Source organism: Vigna unguiculata, chromosome 11, assembly GCF_004118075.2.
Source record: "Vigna unguiculata cultivar IT97K-499-35 chromosome 11, ASM411807v1, whole genome shotgun sequence".
NCBI lineage: Eukaryota > Viridiplantae > Streptophyta > Magnoliopsida > Fabales > Fabaceae > Vigna > Vigna unguiculata.
This window is the reverse complement of record NC_040289.1, coordinates 25,674,917-25,685,546: the sequence shown is the minus strand read 5'-3', so window position 1 is coordinate 25,685,546 and position 10,630 is coordinate 25,674,917. Positions and strand designations below refer to the sequence as shown.

At 36.9% G+C, this 10,630-nt stretch overlaps 1 protein-coding gene across 1 annotated transcript; it reads right to left on the bottom strand.

Annotated features, from left to right (window-relative positions):
- Window positions 1–426: 426 nt before the first annotated feature.
- Window positions 427–1,895, bottom strand: LOC114169046 (senescence-specific cysteine protease SAG39-like). The gene is made up of 2 exons (XM_028054064.1): window positions 1,311–1,895; window positions 427–1,210 (listed from the first exon to the last, which is right to left on the bottom strand). The coding sequence occupies exons 1-2, from the start codon at window positions 1,747–1,749 to the stop codon at window positions 618–620; spliced, it is 1,032 nt and encodes a 343-aa protein (XP_027909865.1). The 5' UTR covers window positions 1,750–1,895; the 3' UTR covers window positions 427–617.
- Between the last annotated feature and the right edge of the window lie 8,735 nt (window positions 1,896–10,630).

The following is a 10,630-nucleotide window of genomic DNA, read 5'->3' as shown; positions in this document are numbered from 1 at the left end:
CGCTTAAAGCACAAACAAACTAAAGGCTTCGTGTGTCACAATTTAATCTCTAAAGGACAACTGAACTTAAGGTTTCAATTGATGCAATTTAAACTCAGGAGGATAGACGAACCCAAAGCTCAAACTAACTATGTCAATTATATTTTCTTCTTCTCTTCTAATACCAACCTTCCAAGTTTAATTACTGTATTAATCTCTTTGGATTACTGGTCTTCTAAGCTTCGTGTTATGCAACTTAAATAGGATATACCTCAAGCTTTCTCTTTAATGACGACTTCACTTTAGAAGTCGTCCATACTTACCACGACTTGTTCTTGTATTGTAAATTTCCGGTCAGCTAGTCCATTTCTGTAAAATAAGGCCAAACTTGACCCTGAACTGTAAAAAAGCCCTTTAAAATATACTAAACAACCACAAAAAGCACAACGAACAGCAGGTATAAATATATATATAGTAATATTTTCATTATTTAGTAGAAACTACACGTTCAGATAAGCATCATAAGATAAAACACGAGCATCTTATTGAAGGACTACGTAGGTCTATACGAAATGATGATTACATACCAATTAAACTTATATACGGAACTATTTATGTGGGTGCATTAATAGCAACACTCAAGCAGTTGGATAAGAGGCACCAGTAGCAATTCCACACAAGCCTTCCTTGGCATGTATATCTCTCTTCATCCTTATGTACCCTTTCTCACCCCATTCTGTTCCCCATGAATTCTTTACCAACCAATACTTAGTACCGTCACCACCTTTTCCGTAACCAACCACTGCAACAGAATGATCTATTTCAGTTCCACATTTTCCTGTAAAAGTCCCACTTGAATAAAACTGGAAAGAAGATCCTCCTGCTTCAACATAAGCTGACACTGGTTGATGAGCCAGTGCTTTTAGGAGTGCCTTTTCACTGTTAGCTGGAACTTTCTCGTACCCTTTGATCCTAATAGCTACACCATCACTTTCCTTCTTAACCTTACAACTCTTGTTAACCCCTTTGTAGGGGTAGTTTGTTTCACTTGCTATTCCTCCTTTCTTTGCAAGAAATTCAAAGGCATCTTCCACATAACCACCGTTGCATCCCTCGCTGTCACCTCTCACACAATCTACCAGTTCTTGTTCTGACAGCGACACCAATTCACCTTTCTTTATATGATGAAGACCCTCAATTGTAGCCACAGCTGAAAAGGCCCAACAACTATCTGTTCACAAACAAAACCAAGTTGATTTATATTAGAAATTTTTTAATGGACCACCAATGGAATATAATTGAAATGACGAACGTAGAAAACAGAATCTTACGACATGTGCCTTGGTCCTTGATTGGAGTAACAGCACCTTTTTTCCTCCAGTCCACGGTAGCAGGAATCTTAGTGACACTGTCATACCTAAACGATGTTTCTGTTGGTGACCATACGCTATGTTCCTTCTTCTGACCATTAATTAGTAAAGCCTTAAACTCTTCATTATGGAGGTCAGCAAATCGGTTAATGCTTAGGTTGAAAGATTTGTCCCCAGCAGCATTGAAGGACTCAATGAACTGCAAATTGTTCTTGAATATTTGGAACCGTTTTTCCCTCTCAGTAGCATCCTTGTACACCTTACCATGTTGTGCCATCCACTTCTCATGTCTCTCCGATAACAAGGCCTCAGGCAACTTGCGACACACTACATGGCAATTCCACGAAGTGAAAACAAGGAAGAAAACTAAAACATAGTTGTTTTGGCCAAATGAACTCATCAAATAATTCAGAAAAATAGGTTTAGAGCAGGTTTGTTGATGTATTCTTTCCCACACAGACGGAAAGTTGGTTTAGTAATTTATAATGGCGAGGAGCTCTTGAAAACTAGTGTTTCATAGTTCATGAAATAGTTTTTACCACTCAACATGATTTCCTACTCAGATTCTTAATTACCACCACTGAATAACGTGTGACATGCTAATTTGTTGGAGTCTCGAAGTCAACAGTCAACTAAGATCCTTTTCAAGTCCACTTGATTCATGCTTGGTGACAACAAGGTCCCTTTCTGATTCTACTTTGATGTGCTGCAAATGTAATCCAATGAAGATAAGTCTTACCACCTTTAATACGTTTAATATCTATGCAGCAAGAACAAAAATTGAGTGGACTAATTGCTGTCTTATTCTTTTTTGGTGCTGACTATAAATTGGGTCACATGATTAAAAGGCACAAACAATTAGTTAATACACAGTGTTAAACCCTTACATACACACGGGTCAGTTCTTTTTCTTTTCATTATGAAATTGTATTAAGAGAAATAAATATGTAATTATTATAGTGGTTGGACGAGGACGCTTGTGTCGATACTTAGAACATCTCAACCAATTCCATCTAGAAAAGGTCATAAGATTCTTAGTTAGAATCCCTCAAGTCTGGGGCTAATAATGTAATAGTGAGCCAAAGAGGAAGACACTCGGTTGCATGTCCAGATCAGTCAAGGTATACATCTCGCCTTACATGCCCAACTGAGTCAAGGAGGAGGACACCCCGACCTACACTACAATGTAGTGGTTGGACGAGGATATCTCAAACAATACCTAGGACACCTCCATCAATGCACATTGAAGACCCACGGATGAGGACATCTCAACTAATGCACATTGAAGACCCAAATGATGATTACACCTTGGCCTGTACCAAGAAGTCAAGGGCACGTATGCCACTAGTGCAGTACGGTTCCACATAACCAAAAGGATAGATCACAAAAGGATTAAGCATATGCAAACAAATTAGGAAACCTTGAAATGAGGTAATCTTAGGATTCCTTGGCCCAATAAACAAGGACCATCCAAGTACTATATATAGTCACAATTCACGACGTATGTGGGTAGAATCATTTTTATTGTCAAATCCCATCAGTAATATGCTTCTAAATTGGAGTGTCTTTGCAAGCATCCCCTCCACCCAGGACATCCGATCACGCTGGAAGAGGACATTTTGACACATCAAAGTAGATGATATATCAACCCGAGGAGTACCTTTACCAGGTTTCCCGCTAAGGTCACATCACCCTCATAAGAAGAGAACATCCAGGCCTTTGTAGTGAAGAGGACTTGTTATATAGAGAATTGAAGGAGAGTGGACACTCAAGTTACCTAGTATGCCTTGGTCTAGATAGAAGACTTGTGTACCTTAAGGTAATATAGGCCTGATAGGAACATCTAACTCCCACCGTGGAGACGAGATCTATCTTGTGAAGAAAAGGTTACATAGTGTTTAAAGGAAGTAAGATGACAAGTACAAGAGAATTTGGTATTCCATTCTACTAAGATGGCCATGCTAATGGAAATGCAAAAGAACTGTGTCGACACCTCGACCTCAACCTCTTGACCACGAGGTCACATCCATTCCAGCTCAACATTGAAGTTCTCATCCTCTTCATCTTTACCTCAGACTCAACCTCTCAACCTTGAGGTCTCATCCTTTCTATCTCGACCTTGAAGTTCTCATCCTTTTCATCTCGACCTCGACATCTCAGCGTCGACATTTTAGCCTCCATATCTCGACCTCGTCACCTTGGCCTCAACCTCTCCACCTTGAGGTCTCAACCTTTCCAGCTTGAAATTGAAGTTCCCATACCTTTTATATCGGCCCCCACATCTAGACCTCAACATCTCAGTTTCCATATAGCGGTCTTGACACCTCGACCTCAACCTCTCAGTCGTGAGGTCTCATCCTTTCTAGGTTGACGTTGAAGTTTAGATCCATTTCTACTTAGCCTTCACACCTCGGCCTCAACCTCTCAACCTCCACACCTCGGCCTCAACCTCTTAGCCTCCACACCTCGGCCTCAACCTCTCAGCCTTCATGTCTCACTTTTTCCATAATGTTATATCCCTCTCTAGTGATCTTTTGTCATTAGTTTCTATCTGGGTGGTATTACGAAATTCCTTCACTTCATCCATTTGCATGAACTTTGTGGCTTGAGTTCGTAGTTCATCCAAATTGGCAACAAGTTTCTTACATAGGTTGTCCATGAAGGGTTCGGCTCTCAACATGGTGATGAGATGATGCATTGTTGTCTATGGATTCAAGTTACTGATGTTTAACGATATCTTACCAAATCGCTTCATAAACACCTCGCGATTAACTTATTACAAGTTCCAAAGCTCATATTAAATTATTACAAGTTCTAAAATCGAAGACAACTTAAAGAAAAGTACAAACTATTGAAATCAGTTTATTAAAATCATCCCCATAGCTAGCCCTCACTCTAGCTCTATGTGTTAACGACATCACCTGAAATATCATCTGCTCCCGTGTGTCCAGTCCCACGATCATCCCAAACACAAACATAAAGGGTGAACTCATAGAAATAAATAAGCAGAACAGTAGCATAAATCCCTCACCCAAAGCGTTCTAACTTAACGAAATACACATCTTAAAACCCATCATGATATTTCATGATTTCACGAAACTGTCCGCTTGTGGTCCAACCTTTATAAACCTCCCTGCTTGTAGTCCTGCTTCTACGAACCTTCCCGCTCGTATCCTCACACGAGAGTATCATTAAATGAACCTCCCCGCTCATATTAATCACACGTTTCATCACCAATCACAAACCTACCCGCTCGTGATAATGTCAAGCATATCCTAGCCCAAGGTCGCCATCTAAAAAATGCAAAACACATAAAACAATCAATCTGCTTCTGGAACATCGCCTAGAGCTACCTCAGCGAGGTTAAGTGCCAACCCGCTAGATTTGATCCAGTCCAAATTGTTTCGCAACTACATAGTGATCCAATGCTTTCCGCTAGGCGCCAGGTCACTAGTTTCACCCTCGTCGGGCGGTCCTAGAGTGTTGTCAGGCGCCATCCCTCTACTAGGCTTCCCTAAGCTTGTCTTTCACTTGGCGATATGCCCCGTGCCGCCATGCACCACACCAATATCGTTAATGTTATTGGTTTTTTATCCCTCGCTAAAGTTCTAATGAACCTAGTACCCTAAACACACAATCCATACATCATGCACATCGATCCTATATACAATATATACTAGCTTAATTGCACACAATGTATTCACCAATTGGTATCCTGTTAATTACATGAATTCAACAAGGAATCACTCATGCTTCCATCAAACTTATTAAAATGCAATACAATCTCAATGCCATACATATTCATAACTGATCCATCACAAGGCAGTGCATGCATTATTACCACGTTTCACTTCTTTACAATTCAATATGTCTCAAATTCACAACCAATCTTGCTTGTAGTATTCATATATATCCAATTACACCTAGACGAACACAAAAACACCACAAGTTACTCTGGCCATCATGATTCAGTTCATCCCCTTACCCAACATGATACCACACATTTGTTCATGCAACAATTCACCCAAGACAATCATTATACAGTAGTATTTCACCAATTTATATCATAAATCACTCAACAAAAATGAAGAAAATATATTCAGAATCTCAATCATGTCGTAGTTCAACAAAAATTCAAAAGTCCCAAAAATGTCACGTGCCTCCTGGCGGCCCATAGCCACCACTAGACGGTTTCTGGAAAAATCCTAGAAGTGTCCATCACATCCATGTGTCGCCTGACAGCCCAAAAACATTACTAGGCGATTTCTAGGCAGAAACCCTGAGACGCGAAAAAACTAAGAAACACAAGCGGAAAAGGATGTACAAGCTTCAATGCAGTAAAAAAAACACATAATTCGTAAAGTAAACGCCTAGGTGCAACTCCCCTCACCTGGAATTCTTGTTTCAAAAGAGCTTCTAAAATTTCTTGTTGGTCCAACCTTGGCTTTTCATTCACACAAATAATTTCATACCACACCACCATGCATGTATCCAAAACGAAATAAATAATTAAACATCACATTAATGGCATACACAGGACTCGAACCCAAGTCCTCTTAACATAACCAAGTACTCTTAACTACTTGAGCTTGAATTGTTCATTGTCTTAACTCTTTGCATTAATTAATATAGAGATCCCTTTATTTTATATTTATTAAATAAATATTTATTTATTTATTTAATTTTCTCGGGTATTACAATTTGTAGTACTGTTGTATAGACTCATGCTTAAACCTTTCCAGCATAGGGGAAGTTCAACCTCCATGATCCCCTCCATGAACGGATGCCGACGAGGCACCCCTTCCCGTATGTGTCTTCTTCCTCCTCCCCGGTCCTTGCCCTACGAGGCTCCTCATTCCTTGATTGAGGCTCCTCCAACTGTTTCCGGGTCCTTTGATTTTCTGCCTTTAAGGCATTGATCTCTTGCTCATTTTGTCGCCTCATCTCATCTAACTGTCTCTACATTTCCCTCTACATCTCTGCTAGTGTTTCATTTTGATCCATTATTGCTCTTATTGAAACCATTTTTTCCTAACACCATATTCCCCATGGTGGGCGCCAATGTTCTTGTATTGAACTGAGTAATCCTGGAAGACCTTGCTCTCCTCTTTCCACAAGCTCCTTTACACTCCTCCTAGAACTCCTCTTCCACCGAGACACGTGGGACGTGGGTACCTGCAAGTACTTCGACACTAAAGTTATTGACCAAAGAAATGAGCATGCGGTGATATCGGATAATAGTGGAATAGTTTTTAGATACCTTTTACATGCCTTTTAATCCATATTATATACCTAATTTCCTTCATTCCCTTCAGTAATGTCTATATCTTTTCCATAAATACTCGTAAATGTCTTATCGTAACTTCCGTAACACCTTAAATGCTACTCATTGCAAGCTTTAACTGCATGATTCCTATCATAACTCCACAAAGCCGAAACATACTCGACCCACCAATAACTGGTGGTATTGGTCATGATGTGTCCAACCATCCTGGACCGAGAACTTGCTGGTTTTACCTCACCATCTACACTAAATATTTCAGTTTCTTGAAATTGTTGAAATCCCTTATTCAAACACAAGTCATTACGGGCATCTTATTAAATAGTAGTATAATTTACTAGGGCAAGGAAAGTGCATTGTTTTAAGGGAACTCTTTACTTTTGACAAGTAAAAGACACCTCTTAAAATGACAATATATCAAAATAAATTATTTTGAAAATATCAAAAATTAAGTTAATTATTTTAATTTTTTATTTTTGTTTAGTTTATTACACTTTTATAATAAAAAAAAGTGATACTTCTATATTTAATATAATATTATAATATATTTGAAATATAATTATTAAAAATGATTATATATGTAGCTTTACTCTTGAGTTTATTTGTAATTTTGTTGACTTAACATATAAGATTGATTTACGAATGTCATTATAGATTTCAACACATATTTCTTACACGCATGTTCTAAAAAAAACTTGAAGTTTTATGATTTTGCAAAGAATTTTCTTAGCAGTCATAATTTTAAGTGGGTAGAGTATTTTCCTTGGGAAGCATTTCATTCAAGAGCACCAACAATTCTGTGAAACTTTTACCCGTCCACCCATTGATCGCTTTCAAATCCACGAGTCTTAAAACCGTTGACAACTGCGTGAACTTAGTTGAACCGACATACAACGGAGTTTCTGCATCAGCAGACATCGTCTCAAACAAATATGGTTGTACAAAAGGTTATGCGATAACAACCCGTATCATGTCCTCCATATTGTCTACTTCCACTCGCTCTTCGTGTCCCTCTTCCATGGTAGAATTGACAACATGTTCTATTCGAAAAACAATTGGAAAGTCTATTAATTCGTCGTGCCATATCCATATTGTATAACTTTTAAGAAAACCATCACAAATAAGATGTTCCCTAACTTGAGTTGCATTCAACTTTCTCCCATTCAAATAGTTGACACAAGGACAACTAAATTTCACCTCATCATCACTTCTACCTTCAAAACGTTGCGTAAATTGTATAAATTCTTCTACTCCTTTCTCTTACTCAACATTAATGTGCGTTGAATTAATCTAATTTTTATCCATAGTATTATATATTGAACTAAAATTGCATGAACAATTTCAGTAATCTTTGAATGAATAAGAAGATTCACTTTCTTTATTTTATTGGTACATATTAATTTTAAAAAACATATCTTAAATTTCACAAAATTTTGTTAGTATTTCGCATTGGTCTTCAAGATACACGAAATGAAAGTGATTATCCCCTTCTATTAATTTTTAAATATATATAACTTCTTCGAAAACAAAACTTGAGAATAATACTTAGTTTTCATATTGAATCTTAAACGGGAAACTAAGGCTAACTTAAACTATAAGAAAATCAAACAATACATTTCAGAAAATAATTAATCACATATAGCAAACATAAGACAAATAAACATATTTAAACAAGATATACTAAAAAAATAATAGCCTCACAGTAGAAATAGGAACTTGGGAGCATGAGAAACGGATAACATCTGAAAACAGAAGATGATGCAACAATGTGAGAGCTACAAATTCCACAATGCAACAACACTTGATGATGAAAAATGCAACCATAAAACTCAAAATACTATGAAAAATAGCATACAGAAGAAGCAAAGCAATACAAACGACCCAAAACGCAATGAAAAAACCAAAACGTGTAAAAAAACCTCATCGACATCGAGAGGTGACGATGCAATGGTGGCTATCGGCGGTAAAGGGTGGCACAACTGAGGCAGCAAAGCAAGACGGAGGCAGCTGCAACAAGAACTAGCGACCAGACTGTGGAGGACAGTGGCATAATGGTGGTTTTTGCATAGAGGATTTTGGGACAAAGGGAAAAATGGAAATTCGCGAATTTGGGAACCTTAATAGGGTATATGGCCTTAGTTTAATTAATAACTGAGGCTCAAAGTGGATATAGCCTTAGTCCTGTTCCATCTAAGGCTAAAAGTTGTGCTGACAGTGGCAATTTTGAAATATTAGGGAAGTCTGATGCGTTGTAGGCTTTGGTTGCGTTATGAGCAAAGCAAAAAAGCCCTTATAGGCTTCGGTTACGATATGACCCAAGGAAGAAATGTTCCCAAAATTGCAAATTTCATCGCGTCCTTATAAGCTTTGGTTCATCCATAACTATGGCCTGAAAGGCAATTAAAATTCCAAAACTGCACTAGTGACATCAAAAGTATGTAATGTAATAAAATATTGAATAAATAATAACATAATAAATGTAGATATTTTATTTTGCTCAAAGTTTGTTATTATAGTGACTATGATATGAGATATTGAATTCCTTTTGTATTGTGTAGGGATGGCAATGTGGGTTGGGCCGACTAGTTAAGGGCTGGCCCGCGTAAGCCCCGCACATTGCGAGCTGGCCCGCCCCACCCCGAACAATTTATGTAGGCTGCAGTCACTGGCTCGCCCTACACATCACTTGACCTGCGGGTCCTCGGGTTGGCCCACTTTTTTTTAATTAATTTTTTTTAATTCTTATGATAAAACTTTCAATGATTAAAAATTGGGATACTTTAAGAAGTTCACAAAATTAAGTAAAGACTTTGGGGAGTTGGATGATAAATTGATAATTCAACATTTTCATCATATTCATATTCATACTATGACATACAAAATGTATTCTTTAAATTTTAGCACATTTAAAAATACATAATACTTGTCTTTCCCAGTTATACAAGAATTTGGAACGTTAATGCAATGGTCCATAAAAAAAGTAATTAATATACACAAGTGCAAGTTTTTTTTTAATTATGTGGGTCACGGGCTTATACAGGCCGGGCCACTACGGCCTGCATGCCCACTACCCTAGCCCGCCCCACATTTTTTTCGTGTGCCTGCGGGTCAACCCGACTGGCCAGACCCATATTACCATCCCTAGTACTGTGTTAATGAAAAACAATGAATATTTGCATTGTTTTATGTAAATTTAAACAATTATATAAAATTATATGTGCATATAATACTTATTATCTCTAGAGAAAGTAACTTTTATTAAATTTTAAAATGTAGTTTTATGTATAATTTTATTGTTAAGACTCACTTAATATAATAAAGTTATAAATCATAAACCTATAATGAATGAAGAATGTGATCCATATGAATAACAATGACATTGACATAAATAACAATGACATTGCCATTATCGTTATATAAAACCATCATACAACAAAAGTATATACATAACCATTTGTGGTTGTTTTTATATAAGTGCGAGACACATGCATATAAATAAAATTTTATAAGAGATTCAACCACAAATTTGTGTTACATCTGGATTGACGAGATGCTATAATTGCAAAATGTGTTTTATACAACTGTTAAAATAGTCATCCAATGACGATCTTTCAATCTTCACATATATAATCATTGTTAAAGGTCTAATAAAACAATGATGAATAAATGACCCTAGTTAAAAAAAAATCATAACAGTTTCGTCTTGTGTAATGTTAAAAAGAAAAAGCAAAACAAACAAAAAATATTTTTTTAGCAAAAACATATGACAACGGTTTTGCAATAAACACTTGTGAAAAGTCAATCAAAACAAGAAAAAAAATGTAATGTGATGTATCACGACGATTCACTCTATAAATGTCGTAAAAAGTGCAAAACTGCGATGGTTCATATTTTAACTGTAGTTAAAAAATGATATTTCTTAAATGATATTTTTAAATTGAATGACACAATCCCGCATAAATTTTCAAATTCATATTCTCTTTTTAATCATTCAAGACAA